This window comes from Ranitomeya imitator, chromosome 3, assembly GCF_032444005.1.
Source record: "Ranitomeya imitator isolate aRanImi1 chromosome 3, aRanImi1.pri, whole genome shotgun sequence".
NCBI lineage: Eukaryota > Metazoa > Chordata > Amphibia > Anura > Dendrobatidae > Ranitomeya > Ranitomeya imitator.
In genome coordinates, this window is record NC_091284.1 from 230,888,152 (window position 1) to 230,906,606 (window position 18,455).

General features: G+C 45.0%; 1 protein-coding gene across 2 annotated transcripts in view; it reads right to left on the reverse strand.

Annotated features, from left to right (window-relative positions):
- The window catches only part of FAM72A (family with sequence similarity 72 member A), a 43,367-nt gene that overhangs the window by 24,494 nt on the left and 418 nt on the right, over positions 1-18,455 (reverse strand). For both annotated transcript variants that reach the window (XM_069760104.1, XM_069760105.1), the window contains exons 2-4: positions 16,143-16,298; positions 4,223-4,300; positions 3,997-4,121 (exon numbers count right to left, since the gene is read on the reverse strand). In XM_069760104.1, the coding sequence (XP_069616205.1) occupies positions 3,997-4,121; positions 4,223-4,300; positions 16,143-16,294 (355 nt within the window). In that variant the 5' untranslated portion in view covers positions 16,295-16,298. The remainder of the gene's footprint in view (positions 1-3,996; positions 4,122-4,222; positions 4,301-16,142; positions 16,299-18,455) is intronic.

Genomic DNA, 18,455 nt, shown 5'->3' on the forward strand with positions numbered 1-18,455 from the left:
GATAAGTTTTACCTATACTGTCGCATGACAATACCCACATTTGATATCTTGTTGGGAGACAGTACGTCCACGACTCACGTATCAGGACACCAGGATGCGAAAAAGCATATCCGCAGGAGCGACTTCTCCTTACCTTACGGTATGTATTCAACATCCTCACATACTGTATGTTGATGATGTTTTTTTAAGGGTTGTTTGCTAGCAGCTATTTTAAAATATATGTGTAAATTATGGCAAAAGCACATTCAAAATATGTATTTGTAATGTTCTACTTATGTACCCTAGGTAAATATATATTAATTTCATTGATATTCCTGTGTTTTTGAATCTACAACATACTTGTGCTTTTTCATGTTTTGTGTAAACTATTGTTACCTACCTAATATTTTTTCTGTCCTTTCAGCTTCCTGTTAACTGGATTGTCTTATGCGGGACTATACCTGGAGTTTCTCATTGGGCGGTCCACGATTTCTGGCATTGTGCGCTCAACATGTAGTCAAATATGGGCTAAACTCCAGGAACTTTACATGCCTGAGCCAAAACTGGAGCCAAAATAGCCCGTGGATTCAATGACACTTGTGACTTCCCACACTGCATTGGAACCCTGGGTCGGCGGCTACGTGAAAACCAGTTTGACCTCCCACCACAACAACTCCCAGGCTACAATGCTGAAGCACTGCCATATGTTCTTGTGGGAGATGAGGCCTTCCAATTGACAAGGCATGTCATGAGGCCTTATCCCAGGCGCAACCTGGACCACCGGCGGCGTGTATTTAATCTGAGGCTCTCCAGGGCGCGTAGACGGGTGGAGTGAGCCTTTTGGATTCTGTGTGCCAAATGGTGTGTCCTCCAGTCTGCCTTTCAGCTGAGTGAGGCTACTATTAATGAAGTAATTAAAGAGTGTGTTTTGCACAATTTTACTAGACTTCATGATTGCTCCTCAGCTGCTATTGGTGAAGAAATGTTGAGTAGGCCTACACCACATGGTCCTCCTCCCCGTCGTCCTCTTTCTGGACTAAAAGTGAGAGATATTTTCACAAATTATTTTGTTTCTCCTCAGGGTGCTACTCCCTGGCAAGATTATGCTGTTTCTCAGTTGTGATTTCTTAACTTTATAACTATATTATCTGCAAAAAATTACATTTTTCTTTAAATACTGAACTCTGTGTGTTGTATTTACTTAATTATCAGATGGTTATGAACAGAGCACATGTGTGTGATGTATAAATGATGGTCCCACAAACGTCAATTGGCTTTTGACTATATATTTTAATTATAGCAAAAGCCTTTTGTTGTTAACGTTAAACCATATTTTTTTCATATGGCTTTTTATCCCCCAATTTTTTTGTTTTTGTTTTTATGAACAACATAACAAAGTGCTATTATAGCACAAAGTAAACAAAAAGATGGTTATGCGGCAAAAAGCCAAACACAATAAAAGAGTTTTTACAGATTTCTGTACGTTGGTGGAGGTGATGGCGGAAGCTCAGGGTCCTGCTCAGGTGGCCTTTGTTGGGCCAATTGTCCTTCACCCTGTGTGGTTGCTGTGTATCAAAATACAGGCCTTGATCATATTGGCCAGTTGGGTATTGCCCATAAGGGATTTGACTCTGGCCCTCATGCTGCTGTAAATATGGCCTGGACTCATAGCCACCCCCAATATGGCCATGTCGTCCAAACCCAGGTTGGGACCAGCCTCCAGCACTGGGTCTGGAAAAGTGGCCATATTGGGAAGGTTGATGGTAGGCTGGCATATGGTACTGAGGTTGCCTTGGTAGGTTTTGGGTGGGAAGGGTTTGAAGTGTAGGCACACGTGGAGGAGGTGCTTCAAATCCCTGTTGAGCATGCATCTGTTGAGATCTTGGCAGCCGCAGGACGTTATGTGATGAGAGCTGCCACCTCTCAATAAACTCAAACAACACATATGGGTCATTTGGGGTGTGCATGCAGCAATAAGGATTTGAAAACACCCTCACACACGTAGCCTCTCCTCACGGGGTAGGGGACGTAGGTACCGGGCCAGGCTCCTTGCAAATTACTCCTCCCCCTCATCCTGAGCAGCCCTTGCAAGATAGTTAAGGACCCCAACATCCACATTCCTCCGACTTTCTTGGAGATCTCTCCTTTGGCTGCCACGCCTTGAAACGACAGCAGCCTGTGGGGAAGTCTCCAGTCGCACAGTAGGGCTGCTGCTGTTTCCAGGACCATCCTGGCTTCCTTGTCCTGCTGCTGCTCTGGGCAGTGGGGCCTCATGTTGGGCAGTTGCTGCTGGAGCTTGATGGCCAGATGAAGAGGATCCTGGAGGGATGGACCTTGAAGGAGCAGAAGATGGGCCAGCCACCTGTTCTCCTTCCCCAACTGGATCAATCACAACCTCAGAGTCTGATCCTGTCTCCCTCTCAGTGAGGTTGGACTGTGTTCTGTTATGAAAGTATGGGAAATAAAAATAAATAAATGTCTGACCATTGAAAACATATGTGTAATGTGTTGTGAGGTGTGTACTTACGGTCTGAGATCCATACTGGGATCCAAAAACGAGAGTCTGTCATAATATATATATATTTTTTTTGGCCGGAGCTGCTACCCCACTCCTAGCCCGCTGCTGCCTTTCCTTCCTATACTGATCTCTTATGCTCCGCCATCTTGTCATAACATCTTCCACTGCAAGGAAAGAGTAAAATAATGTATTAGGCCATTGTGCACAGTGTTAACACAAGGTGTAATTGCTTACACAGAATGTAGTGTGGCCTAGGAAGCTGCATTTGTGTAATCTAAACTTTGAAAAACTAACAACAAGGGGATCATCAGAGAATGTAAGGCCACAAGGACAGAGTCCTCTCCCCTCTACACCAGTATGACATTTTTCAGTTGTTTACTGTAAGGGAAATCTATAATAACACTGTATGTAATCCGTTTCTCATGGCCAGCACCATGGAATTAATGGTGCTGTATAAATAAATAAGTAGAATAATAAACAACATATTTAAATGTGATAAAAATCACTTAGGTAATGTAGTTTCACATAAAAATTAATGTAGAAACACGAGTTTACTTACTTATTTGCCTCTTTGCCTCACGTGGCCGCTGATCATAATTTGGGAATAGGGACCCACATATGCTTCTCCATGCAGCCTTTTTTCTTGCCCGGTTAGCATAGTTTGCATCCCTTTGGTCCCAAATTTCGGGCCTTTCCTGGACCAGGATGATAAGCATGACCACATTTATTATAGTAGCCATGCTGCTTCAGACTCCGTGGAGGTGTGCGGCAGACTTCCAGGATCTCTGTCTGGCTTTTTCAGCTAATTAGCATGTCTCAGCTTCCTGATTGAGGCCTTGGCACATTTCCTGTCACCTGCCAAAGTCTAGCGTATTTCTCGCAAGTCACACGCATGGTCCGTGCGTAATCCGTATTTTTCTCACCCCCATTGACTTTCATTGGCGTATTTTTTGCGCAGTACGCTGACAAACGCAGCATGCTGCGATTTTCTACGGCCGTACAATACCGTATAATACGGATGCGTAAAATACGGCAGATAGGAGCTGCCCCATAGAAAATCATTGGTCCGTGTGCAATGCGTATTTTCTGCGCCTCTCATACGTCCGTAAAACTCGCTAGTGTGACGCCGGCCTAATAGATGAAGATAGGGAGGATACACATGAGAAAAATACTTTCCATATTCTGCCCTATCAAATAACCCTGCCTAACCGCAGAGGTTGGCACCATAATAGAGGCATGCTACATGTTGGCTATCCCTATATGCTTGCCTTGGTAAACACCTATTCTTTAAAAAATAAAAAGACCCATATCTCTGGAACCATATGACGGATTAAAAAACAAACAAACTTAATACTAAGGGGAGCAGCAGAAATGAAATTAGAGTAAAAACTTGCCACTTTTGACAGGTTCTCTTTAAATCAGAATATTTGCTAAGAACAATAATGATGAAAGTGAAAGCAGCAGCACTCTCTTATAGCAAGGCGGCATATTATACTTACCGGATCCATCCATTCTGTTCATGCTGACTACATAATGGCTATGAAACATCCATAGGTGTCCATTATTAGAAGACAACAGACAAGGTCGACATGGAGCCACTACAAGGTAGCCAACCTCATTACCACTGCGATTATAAAAAAATGACATGTATATGTGAGTATGCAGTATAATGTATAACATTAGTGGACGACCACATAGGGAAAACCATTCTTTTCCCATATTTACCAGGTGAGACAGGCTATATTCTTCAGTTTGCATCTGCATGCCCCAAAGTAATAGCAGCACCCCACGAAGTCTACACAACTGGGGAAGAGAAAACACATGACTACATTTAGAGACAAGAATATTTCCTCATGTTTCTCTGTGATCATCTAGTAGCAAAAGCTCCAGATTCACATTATTTTTCTATGTGCTATTTAGAAGCTTTTTCAGGGAACCCATGATCTTCGAAATGCTGTGCAATCTATGGGAAGCTGGACAGATTGGTATGTCATTTTGTGGGAAAAGTTCAGTAAAATCTGTATTTTATTCATTTCAATCTCTGCTCTTTCTATGCTGACAGTCAAGTGGGTGGTGCTAACCAGTGATTGACAGTTATGGCTGTACGATCACCAATACAGGGGTGGCTGTCAATCACCGATTAGCACTACCCGCTTGATTGATCAGCACTGTAAGAACACAGATTAAAATGAATAAAATACAGGTTATACAGAATATTTTCTCACTAATTTATATATCAATCTGCCCTGATCCCCTTGCTTTATAACATGCTGCCAGCATTTTCAAGCTGACAGGTCCCCTTTAAATTCTGGCTACAGCAATTGCCTTTATAAATTGCACAGAAAACACACTAGACTTAAAATAAAAAGGGGATAATTCCAAAAAGCAGCAGAGCATATTAAAAGCATACAAAGAAATGATGCATGGTGCATACAAGTGTGGGCATGCTCAGTTGCGCTACACCAAGCAGAAAATATAAACCCAATGCAACAATGCACATGGAAAACAATCCATAGAAAAAAAAGAAAACATCAAAGATCACGCTCATTAGTGTACATCCAGATTACATCCCATTTGCCTGGATGAAAATGATAAACAAACGTATAAATCAAATGAAAAGTCAATGAGAACATTCCTCTGTGCGTTCATCTGGTGCCATCATTTGTGTAAGTGCTTAATAGACTTTTAATAACCAGATCTGTAATGTAAATGCCAGGTAACATTTAGCAGCCAAGCAGATCAGTGGTCACATACTGGAAGATATTCCCATCTCACACTATTGAATGGTCACAGTATATGCCACTAGCGTTACAGCTCCTACATAGGGGACACCTGTCATAGCGCAGCGGGAAAGGAAAGTTCCGGTTTTATTTTTACAGAACATATGAGCATTTTATACAATGAAAGTAGTTGTACCTCTTCTAGATGGGCAAGAATAAGGAACCCTGAGGGTATATGCAAACTTGTACCGGTTTCATGACAACGCAAGTTCCCCTCTAGTAATCTTCATGGGTCTTGGGCTGGTTTCACATGTCCAACATTCACAGTTTGAGTAGGGACCGGAGTTTTCGCGCCAGCTGAGGGTCTCTTGACTCTAACTCAGCAGCATCATAGGCGTATATGAGTCTGTTGATATTGGAACATGAGACAGGCTGCTGGTCCTCACTTGTCGAGCGTGGGAAATTGGCCTTAAACTGGCCGACCCTTAAGAGGCTCTGATAGCGTAAGGGCTCGTTCAGACATCAGTCAGCATTTTGGCACCCATTGGTTAGTCTTATCGGAGCTTACATCCGAAACCCCTGAAAAACAGAATTTGGGCGTATGTGCCGACTGGGCCATAGACTATAATAATGGTGCTGACAGGGTGAACGTGCACTCTATTGTGTATCATTTTAGGGCGTGTAAGCCTACTGGAGACAGACACCCAGACGCAGTCTTCTACGCCTAAGTGTCCACCTACAGTAGGCTTACACACCTGAAAGGGGTGCACGACAGAGTGCATGTTCACTCTGTCAGCACCATTATTACAGTCTATGGCCCCGTCAGCACATATATCTGAATCCCGTTTTGCAGTGGCTTCAGACGCAAGCCCTGACAGGGGGGATGACGAAGCCAACGTGAAACGCGTGTTGGGGCTGCGAGCAATGCACCACACACAGAGCAACAATGGGTAAGAGTGCATCTATGTATTCATGAATGCGGTTTTATATTTGGGTTATTGGATCCTATATCCACTTGGAGTATTGATGTATTATCTAGCCTCTTTGTGCCACTGATTTACATCTGATGTTTACAATTATAAAAGCACTCTCACGTTATACATTTATATATGAATGATTCTACTTACCCTACACCAATACTATATGTGGTACACGTTTGTTTATCTGAGTTCCTGCTCTATTTTGACATTGTCTATGTCTTTTATTTTACATATCATTTTTTGCCTCAATATGTTTAATAAAGTTTTTGTATTTTACTCTTAGACTATGTGCTCCATGTCTCTCAGTAGTGATTCCTGAATAGGAGTGTCCATGTATATTATTTGAAGTGAGTCTTGGTATGGAGGCACAGGGGTTCCATATTCATTTTTCCGTTTTGTGTTGAAGATAGTTACCAAAGCTATCACAGCAGCTCACTCCGGATGATAAATGTGGCGCACCTTACACACTACCCTCCGGTTTATTTACCGTACTTATAGACAAATTTGCACCAAAATTTTACAAAGCATAGGTGAATATAAAGGCATGCAGTGGCGTAACTACCACGGTCGCAGCAGTCGCCACTGCGACCGGGCCCGGGGGAAGTCAGGGGCCCCGGCAGGTCAGATGCACGCCGACACCAGCAAAAAGTTAAAAACTGTTGCCGTGCAGGTGATTCCTCCCGCACGGCAACAGACAGACCGGCCCTCCACCTGACCTGCCGGGCGCACACATCAGATCAGCAGCCGACGCCTGATCTGAAAGGAAGAGCTGAAGATCCTGTGGTGACGTCATCACTATCATAGGGCTTTCACCATTTATCAGCTCCGCCTCCTGATCACATGACGATGACGTCACCACAGGTCCTTCAGCTCTCAGCAGCTCAGTCCTGGTTGTGTGCAGCTCGTGTTCTCTGGTATCAACCAGCAGCAGATTTCCGGTTCCTGCTGTTCTGGTGAGATGTGGAGACAGGGGCAGAATGTGGAGACGGATGGGGCAGAATGTGGAGACGGATGGGGCAGAATGTGGAGACGGATGGGGCAGAATGCGGAGACGGATGGGGCAGAATGCGGAGACGGATGGGGCAGAGTGCGGAGTCGGATGGGGCAGAGTGAGGAGTCGGATGGGGCAGAGTGAGGAGTCGGATGGGGCAGAATGCGGAGACGGATGGGGCAGAATGCGGAGACGGATGGGGCAGAATGTGGAGACGGATGGGGCAGAATGCGGAGACGGATGGGGCAGAATGCGGAGACGGATGGGGCAGAATGGGGAGACGGATGGGGCAGAATGCGGAGACGGATGGGGCAGAGTGAGGAGACGGATGGGGCAGAATGCGGAGACGGATGGGGCAGAATGCGGAGACGGATGGGGCAGAATGCGGAGACGGATGGGGCAGAATGCGGAGACGGATGGGGCAGAATGCGGAGACGGATGGGGCAGAATGCGGAGACGGATGGGGCAGAGTGCAGAGTCGGATGGGGCAGAGTGAGGAGTCGGATGGGGCAGAGTGAGGAGTCGGATGGGGCAGAGTGAGGAGTCGGATGGGGCAGAGTGTGGAGTCGGATGGGGCAGAGTGGGGAGTCGGATGGGGCAGAGTGAGGAGTCGGATGGGGCAGAATGCGGAGACGGATGGGGCAGAGTGCGGAGACGGATGGGGCAGAGTGCGGAGTCGGATGGGGCAGAGTGAGGAGTCGGATGGGGCAGAGTGAGGAGTCGGATGGGGCAGAGTGAGGAGTCGGATGGGGCAGAGTGAGGAGTCGGATGGGGCAGAGTGAGGAGTCGGATGGGGCAGAGTGCGGAGTCTGATGGGGCAGAGTGCGGAGTCTGATGGGGCAGAGTGCGGAGTCTGATGGGGCAGAGTGCGGAGTCTGATGGGGCAGAGTGCGGAGTCTGATGGGGCAGAGTGCGGAGTCTGATGGGGCAGAGTGCGGAGTCTGATGGGGCAGAGTGCGGAGTCAGATGGGGCAGAGTGCGGAGTCGGATGGGGCAGGAGCATGGGCAGGATGTGGATTTGGGTGAAAAATATTTTGGCGGGGGGGGGGGCCCCATTTGAAAGTTCGCACCGGGGCCCATAACTTTGTAGTTACGCCACTGAAGGCATGCCATAGGGTTGCCAACTGTGCAGAAATACCAGGACAGTCTGTAAAAACAGGGGAAAAAAAGTGCCCTATCTGTAAAAATGGATAATATTGATTATAATTATCATCATTTTACAGTTCACAGTGAATGCAGCTGATGTCTCTATATCAGAGTTATGGGCTGTAGACATCTAGCACTGATAATCCTAATGATTTATTATGGTTTTCCAACGTGTCAGCAAAAAAAATATTGACTGCATAATTTTTTGAAAAACTGTCCAGAAAAAAAAAAAGTCAGGTTGGCGACCTTGCCATGCCCCCTTGTGGGTTGACAGTTGTAGAACACAGAATAAATAGGTCTAAAACTAAATGTAACAATTTTCGTCAATTCTTGGCAAGGTTGTGAATCTGGCCCATTGTGTTGTTTGGCTAGCGGCAACCATAGTGTATTATATTCATGTGCCTCGGGAAGCAGTGATTGATGGCTGCCATGTGGAGAGGCGTGGAGGGCTTGCTATGAAATTGGGCTGTGCGTGTCCGGGATAGGAAAAATTAGACTGTGAGCCTAATGATTGCTCAAAGCGAAAATGAACTCCCCACTGGTATTAGCGAAAGATTATGGAACAAGTATTTTCTGATGAATCATTGTATCTAGCAATATGCATTACTAATGGATATGGAGAATAGTGTTTGGAAGAAAAGATGTATTGGCTAATTGTGGAATTACTGTAATGCCGCCTTTTTAACCCCTTCATGACCCAGCCTATTTTGACCTTAATGACCTGGCCGTTATTTGCAATTCTGACCAGTGTCCCTTTATGAGGTAATAACTCAGGAACGCTTCAACGGATCCTAGCGGTTCTGAGATTGTTTTTTCGTGACATATTGGGCTTCATGTTAGTGGTAAATTTAGGTCAATAAATTCTGTGTTTATTTGTGATAAAAATGGAAATTTGGCGAAAATTTTGAAAATTTCGCAATTTTCACATTTTGAATTTTTATTTTGTTAAACCAGAGAGTTATGTGACACAAAATAGTTAATACATAACATTTCCCACACGTCTACTTTACATCAGCACAATTTTGGAAACAAAATTTTTTTTTGCTAGGAAGTTATAAGGGTTAAAATTTGACCAGCGATTTCTCATTTTTACAACAAAATTTACAAAACCATTTTTTTTAGGGACCACCTCACATTTGAAGTCAGTTTGAGGGGTCTATATGGCTGAAAATACCCAAAAGTGACACCATTCTAAAAACTGCACCCCTCAAGGTGCACAAAACCACATTCAAGAAGTTTATTAACCCTTCAGGTGCTTCACAGCAGCAGAAGCAACATGGAAGGAAAAAATGAACATTTAACTTTTTAGTCACAAAAATGATCTTTTAGCAACAATTTTTTTATTTTCCCAATGGTAAAAGGAGAAACTGAACCACGAAAGATGTTGTCCAATTTGTCCTGAGTAGGATGATACCTCATATGTGGGGGTAAACCACTGTTTGGGCGCACGGCAGGGCTTGGAAGGGAAGGAGCGCCATTTGACTTTTTGAATGAAAAATTGGCTGCACTCTTTAGCGGACACCATGTCACGTTTGGAGAGCCCCCGTGTGCCTAAAAATTGGAGCTCCCCCACAAGTGACCCCATTTTGGAAACTAGACGCCCCAAGGAACTTATCTAGATGCATAGTGAGCACTTTAAACCCCCAGGTGCTTCACAAATTGATCCGTAAAAATGAAAAAGTACTTTTTTTCACAAAAAAATTCTTTTAGCCTCAATTTTTTCATTTTCACATGGGCAACAGGATAAAATGGATCCTAAAATTTGTTGGGCAATTTCTCCTGAGTACACCGATACCTCACATGTGGGGGTAAACCACTGTTTTGGCACATGGTAAGGCTCGGAAGGGAAGGAGCGCCATTTGACTTTTTGAATGAAATATTATCTCCATCGTTAGCGGACACCATGTCGCGTTTGGAGAGACCCTGTGTGCCTAAACATTGGAGCTCCCCCACAAGTGACCCCATTTTGGAAACTGGACCCCCCAAGGAACTTATCTAGATGCCTAGTGAGCACTTTAAACCCTCAGGTGCTTCATAAATTGATCCGTGAAAATGAAAAAGTACTTTTTTTTCACAAAATTTTTTCATTTTCACATGGGCAATAGGATAAAATAGAGGCTAACATTTGTTGGGCAATTTCTCCCGAGTACGCCGATACCTCATATGTGGGGGTAAACCACTGTTTGGGCACATGGCAGGGCTCGGAAGTGAAGGCGCGCCATTTGACTTTTTGAATGGAAAATTAGCTCCAATTGTTAGCGGACACCATGTCGCATTTGGAGAGACCCTGTGTGCCTAAACATTGGAGCTCCCCCACAAGTGACCCCATTTTGGAAACTAGACCCCCCAAGGAACTTATCTAGATGCATATTGAGCACTTTAAACCCCCAGGTGCTTCACAGAAGTTTATAACGCAGAGCCATGAAAATAAAAAATAATTTTTCTTTCCTCAAAAATGATTTTTTAGCCTGGAATTTCCTATTTTGCCAAGGGTAATAGGAGAAATTGGACCACAAATGTTGTTGTCCAGTTTGTCCTGAGTACGCGGATACCCCATATGTGGGGGTAAACCACTGTTTGGGCGCACGGCAGGGCTTGGAAGGGAAGGCACGCCATTTGGCTTTTTAAATGGAAAATTAGCTCCAATCATTAGCGGACACCATGTCGCGTTTAGAGAGCCCCTCTGTGCCTAAACATTGTAGATCCCCCACAAATGACCCCATTTTGGAAACTAGACCCCCAAAGGAACTAATCTAGATGTGTGGTGAGAAATTTGAACCCTCAAGTGCTTCACAGAAGTTTATAACGCAGAGCCGTGAAATAATAAATACGTTTTCTTTCCTCAAAAATAATTTTTTAGCCCAGAATTTTTTAATTTTATAACGCAGAGCCATGAAAATAAAAAAAATTTTCTTTTCTCAAAAATGATTTTTTAGCCCGCAATTTTTATTTTCCTAAGGGTAACAGGAGAAATTTGACCCCAAAAGTTGTTGTCCAGTTTCTCCTGAGTACGCTGATACCCCATATGTGGGGGTAAACCACTGTTTGGGCACATGCCGGGGCTCGGAAGTGAAGTAGTGACGTTTTGAAATGCAGACTTTGATGGAATGGTCTGCGGGCGTCACGTTGCGTTTGCAGAGCCCCTGATGTGGCTAAACAGTAGAAACCCCCCACAAGCATTTTGGAAACTAGACCCGAAAGGAACTTATCTAGATATGTGGTGAGCACTTTGAACCCCCAAGCGCTTCACAGAAGTTTATAACGCAGAGCCGTGAAATAATAAATACGTTTTCTTTCCTCAAAAATAATTTTTTAGCCCAGAATTTTTTAATTTTCCCAAGGGTAACAGGAGAAATTTGACCCCAATATTTGTTGTCCAGTTTCTCCTGAGTACGGTGATACCCCATATGTGGGGGTAAACTACTGTTTGGGCACTTGCCGGGGCTCGGAAGTGAAGTAGTGACGTTTTGAAATGCAGACTTTGATGGAATGCTCTACGGGCGTCACGTTGCGTTTGCAGAGCCCCTGATGTGGCTAAACAGTAGAAACCCCCCACAAGTGACCCCATTTTGGAAACTAGTCCCTGAAAGGAACTTATCTAGATATGTGGTGAGCACTTTGAACCCCCAAGCGCTTCACAGAAGTTTATAACGCAGAGCCGTGAAAATAATAAATATGTTTTCTTTCCTCAAAAATAATTTTTTAGCCCAGAATTTTTTATTTTCCCAAGGGTTACAGGATAAATTGGACCCCAAAAGTTGTTGCCCAGTTTCTCCTGAGTACGCTGATACCCCATGTGTGGGGGTAAACCACTGTTTGGGCACACGTCGGGGCTCAGAAGGGAAGTAGTGACTTTTGAAATGCAGACTTTGATGGAATGGTCTGCGGACGTCACGTTGCGTTTGCAGAGCCCCTGGTGTGCCTAAACAGTAGAAACCCCCCACAAGTGACCCCATTTTGTAAACTAGACCCCCAAGGAACTTATCTAGATATGTGGTGAGCACTTTGAACCCCCAAGTGCTTCACAGACGTTTACAACGCAGAGCCGTGAAAATAAAAAATCATTTTTCTTTTCTCAAAAATGATGTTTTAGCAAGCAATTTTTTATTTTCTCAAGGGTAACAGGAGAAATTGGACCCCAGTAATTGTTGCGCAGTTTGTCCTGAGTATGCTGGTACCCCATATGTGGGTGTAAACCACTGTTTGGGCGCACGTCGGGGCTCGGAAGTGAGGGAGCACCATTTGACTTTTTGAATAAAAGATTGGCTGGAATCAATGGTGGCGCCATGTTGCGTTTGGAGACCCCCTGATGTGCCTAAACAGTGGAAACCCCTCAATTCTACCTCCAACACTAACCCCAACACACCCCTAACCCTTATCTCAACTGTAGCCATAACCCTAATCACAACCCTAACCCCAACACACCCCTAACCACAACCCTAACCCCAACACACCCCTAACCCCAACACACCCCTAACCCTAACCACAACCCTAATTCCAACCCTAACCCTAAGGCTATGTGCCCATGTTGCGGATTCATGTGAGATTTTTCAGCACCATTTTTGAAAAATCCGTGGGTAAAAGGCACTGCGTTTTACCTGTGGATTTACTGCGGATTTCCAGTGTTTTTTGTGCGGATTTCACCTGCGGATTCCTATTGAGGAAAAGGTATAAAACGCTGCGGAATCCGCACAAAGAATTGACATGCTGCGGAAAATACAACGCAGCGTTTCCACGCGGTATTTTCCGCACCAAGGGCACAGCGGATTTGGTTTTCCATATGTTTACATGGTACTGTAAACCTGATGGAACACTGCAGCGAATCCGCAGCCAAATCCGCACCGTGTGAACATAACCTAATTCTAAAGGTATGTACACATGCTGCGGAAAACGCTGCGGATCCGCAGCAGTTTCCCATGAGTTTACAGTTCAATGTAAACCTATGGGAAACAAAAATCGCTGTACACATGCTGCAGAACAACTGCACGGAAACGCAGCGGTTTACATTCCGCAGCATGTCACTTCTTTCTGCGGATTCCGCAGCGGTTTTACAACTGCTCCAATAGAAAATCGCAGTTGTAAAACCGCAGTGAAATGCGCAGAAAAACCGCGATATATCCACAGCGGTTTAGCACTGCGGATTTATCAATTCCGCTGCAGAAAAATCCGCAGAGGACCAGAATACGTGTGTACATACCGTACCCTAACCCTAACCCTAGTTCTAACTCCAACCTTAGTGAAAAAAAAAAAAATTCTTTATTTTATTATTGTCCCTACCTATGGGGGTGACAAAGGGGGGGGGGTCATTTACTTTTTTTTTTTTATTTTGACCACTGTGATAAAACCTATCACAGTGATCAAAATTCACTCTGGAACGAATCTGCCGGCCGATTCGGCAGGCGCAATGCGCCCGCCATTTTGGAAGATGGCGACGCCCAGGAAAGAAGACGGACGGACCCCGGGAGGCTCGGTAAGTATGATGGCGTGGGGCGGAGCATGGGGGGGTGGATCGGAACACGGGGGGTGGATCGGAGCATGGGGGTGAATTGGAGCACGGGGGGTGGATCGGAGTGCGGGGGGGTGGATCGGAGTGCAGGGGGGTTGGATTGGAGCACGGGGGGTGGGATTGGAGCACGGGGGGAGCGGACAGGAGGACGGGGGAGCGGAGCACAGGACGGAGGGGAGCGGACCACAGATCGGAGGGCTGGGGGGCGATCGGTGGGGTGGGGGCACATCAGTGTTTCCAGCCATGGCCGATGATATTGCAGCATTGGTCATGGCTGGATTGTAATATTTCACCAGTTTTTTAGGTGAAATATTACAAATCGCTCTGATTGGCAGTTTCACTTTCAACAGCCAATCAGAGCGATCGTAGTCACGGGGTGGGGGGGGGGTGAAGCTACCCCCCCCTGGGCTGTACTACCACTCCCCCTGTCCCTGCAGATCGGCTGAAATTTGAGTTAACCCTTTCACCCGATCTGCAGGGACGCGATCTTTCCATGACGCCACATAGGCGTCATGGGTCGGATTGGCACCGACTTTCATGACGCCTATGTGGCGTCATGGGTCGGGAAGGGGTTAAAATGTGGTCAAGAGCACCCTTAAGACTTTTCCAAAAAGTCTGACTTTTTTTTTGCAATGAATGGTACGTCAATCATGATCTTGTTTCCTACATAGGAAAGATTGAAAGAAGAAGAAAAACTGAAATATCACATGGTCAAAAGTATTCAGACCCTTTGCTCAGAAACTCATATTTAATTCACATGCTGTTCATTTCCTTGTGATCCTCCTTGAGATGGTTCTACTCCTTCATTAGAGTCCAGCTGTGTGTAATTAAACTGATAGGACTTGATTTGGAAAGGCACATGCCTGTCTATATAAGACCTCACAGCTCACAGTGCATGTCAGAACAAATGAGAATCATGAGGTCAAAGGAACTGGCCAATGAGCTCATAGACAAAATTGTGGCAAGTCACAGATCTGGCCAAGGTTACAACAGAATTTCTGCAGTACTCAAGATTCCGAAGAGCACAGTGGCCTCCATAATTCTTAAATGGAAGAAGTTTGGGACCACCAGAAGTCTTCCTAGACCTGGCTGTCCAGCCAAACTGAGCAATCGTGGGAGAAGAGCCTTGGTGAGAGAGGTAAAGAAGAACCCCAAGATAACTGTGGCTGAGCTCCAGAGATGCAGTAGGGAGATGGGAGAAAGTTCCACAAAGTCAACTATCACTGCAGCCCTCCACCAGTCAGTCCTTTATGGCAGAGTGGCCCAAGGGAAGCTTCTCCTCAGTGCAAGACATATGAAAGCCCACATAGTTTGCTAAAAAACACATGAAGGACTCCCAGACTATGAGAAACAAAATTCTCTGGTCTGATAAGATGAAGATAGACCTTTTTGGTGATAATTCTAAGCGGTATGTGTGGAAAAAAACAGGCACTGCTCATCAACTGCCCAATACAATTCTAACAGTGAAACATGGTGGTGGCAACATCATGCAATGGGGGGTGTTTTTCAGCTGCAGGGACAGGACGACTGGTTGCCATTGAAGGAAACATGAATGCGGCCAAGTACAGAGATATCTTGGATGAAAACCTCTTCCAGAGTGCTCTGGACCTCAGACATGGCTGAAGCACACAGCTAAAATAACAAAGGAGTGGCTTCAGAACAACACTGTGACCATTCTTGACTGGCCCAGCCAGAGCCCTGACCTAAACCCAATTGAGCATCTCTGGAGAGACCTGAAAATGGCTGTCCACCAACGTTCACCATCCAACCTGACAGAGAGGATCTGCAAAGAAGAATGGCAGAGGATCCCCAAATCCAGGGGTGAAAAACTTGTTGCGTCATTCCCAAGAAGACTCATGGCTGTACTAGCTCAAAGGGTGCTTCTACTCAATACTGAGCAAAGGGTCTGAATACTTATGACCATGTGATATTTCAGTTTTTCTTTTTTAATAAATTTGTAAAAATGTCTACATTTGTTTTTTTTTCAGTCAAGATGGGGTGCAGAGTGTACATTAATGAGAAAAAATGAATTTACAAAATATCTGCAATGAAACAAAGAGTTAAAAATTTAAAGGGGTCTGAATACTTTCCGTTTCCACTGTAACTGCTGTTTATAGAAAACATTAATTGTATACTGCCTGCTAAGGTTCCTTTTTTAAGACCAGACAAACATTGCCTTCATTATGAGGCAGACATATAATTATTTCAGATTTACGCTGCATTCACCGCAGCTGGAATAAACTAGTCATTATAGCAGCATTTTTGGGCAGGAATGCATAAAACTGCTGGTGTGAGCACTTACTCGGTGGGAGGGATGTCTGTAGAGAACATCTCCTGGTCGGATCCTGCCAGCAGCTCGGCCTTCATTCCACGTGTGCTGAGCACCTGCCTACAGAACCTGCAGCGCAAGATGCACACTTGCTTCTCCTTAAAGATGGACGCCGTGAAAGACATGATGCTGCAAGTGTAAGAATGCTTTATTAACATATACATTAACACTTGACATAAATAATATAAAAGCAGTAAACTCCCCAGGCTGAGTTTATAAAAGAAGGCTGATAGTTATGGTGCTGTGCCCGAGTCTTGCAAAACAATCCATTCATCTCTAATGCGCAGCAATGCAAAAACAACTTGCTATGCATAGGTTCAGATTTGTTTTTATTGGATTGCACTCGTCCGATTTCATCGCAAGTGTGAGCGAGCCCTAATAGTACTGGATGGATGTTGATCTAAACAGAAACTTCATTATGCAGATAATAATCTTGACTTTCTTCTGATCCAGTAATGTGTGCCAACAAACTATCACCTGTAGACACCTGGCATATATCCATTATTTCTATCCAGTGTGCAAAATAAACGTTCAATTTAATATCAGGCAAGAAAACTTTAGAAAGGATTGCACAGACAGTCTGACATGGATTTTCATGGTGAGTACACCAGCCTCATCAAGACAGACTACAGAAAAACATCACGGCTATTGTTATATTGTCTTGACCTGGATCCTAGATGAACAATTTCAGAAGAAAATCCAACGACTCCAGAGTGAGGGGATCACAGCAATATGGCACGGCAAGGGTTGACGTAAGAAGGCATATATCCAGAACATAGAGGACTAAGATCGTAGAGTATCATAAAAAATGTTTTGTAATATAGCAGGGAGCGAGCACCTGGGGCTTCACCCTACTGTATAGATTTTATGATGAGCTACAACTCACATTCTGTATTAGGGGACACAACCCCCCGAATGGTCTCCAATCTAAGGCAACTGAAGGACAAAATGGGCAACTCAGGGCATAGCCCCAAGGAAGCGGAGTGCCACCCGACTGGAATCAGCAGACAGGCACAGAGTCAGAGTGCTGGAATGAAGTTGTGGTGAGAAGACAGACCAGAGTCCGAGCCAAAGGATGAACAGAAACCAACTCACGAGACAACTCGGATTCATATCCAGAGGAGAAGTGATGGCAGACGCCAGAGACGGCCGGGACTAAGAACTGGAGCAGAACAATCAGAATCGTACAGAACACAAGGCCAGAGTCAGGACAGGAACTCTTAAAGGGCTATTCCCACAATATCGGTCAAAGCTCATTCAATTTCCTAAACTGGGGGCTACAAGGTGACTTGGAGTTGCATGCAGGTTGTGTCAAAATTGTGGTCATATGTAACGGATATTGCGCTTATGGGGGAAAAAGTCACATGCGACATCGAGACAATTGTATTGTTTCCAACACAGTTAACAAGTACACCTCCTTGTGACTAGAAGCCTATAATAGTGAAGTAACAACACAAGGAGCGTACACTTCCTACACTAGAGGAAACGTCCCTATTCCAAAACAGGAAAGTGACAGCTGACAATAGCACGGCAGGTGTCCTCCGCCGACATGGACAGTAACCGCTGCATATCCTGAGCACAGGCTGTACACCACGAGTCTGAAGTCAGATCCACCATGGCAGGAGACTGACAAAGGGGGCGAATATCAAAGGAGACCCCTAGAATACTGAGGAGAAATATGTTGGGATGCCTGGCATCTCTCAGTCGGTTTAAAAGAGCCACTGATTTTCCTGTTTTACCACTATCAGAATGACACTGAAAACAATGATGCTCTTTAAGGGCTCTTTCACATGTCCTGATATATCCGGGACTGGAACAAGACAGTACCGGAGATATCAGTGTCCGCGTGTGTAATACTTGTGTATGCTGCATCAGTACCACACGTTCCGGTGCCTGGGAAGCAGCGGTACTGTTAGCACTGTTCCCTGATGCCGGGTGCTAAGGACCGCTCTCATCATTGTCCCCTGCTCGAGCTGCGATCAGTGCTAGCAGGGGACAATGTTAAGAGGTGATAACAGCGAGAGCAGGCCCTGGCTGATGGGAATATTCACCAGCCACCGCCATAAAGAAAATTAAAAGCGGCGTGGGTTCCCCTGTATTTTTAATAACCAGCCAGGTAAAACTGACAGCTGTGGGCTGCAACCCTCAGCTGTCAGCAAGGCTGGTTATCAAGAACAGAGCGGTCCCCACGCTTTTTTTTTATTATGTAAATCAATAATTTGAAAAAAATTAAGACTTTGGAGTGGCCTAGTCAAAGTCCTGACTTTAAAAATACAGAATGTCATT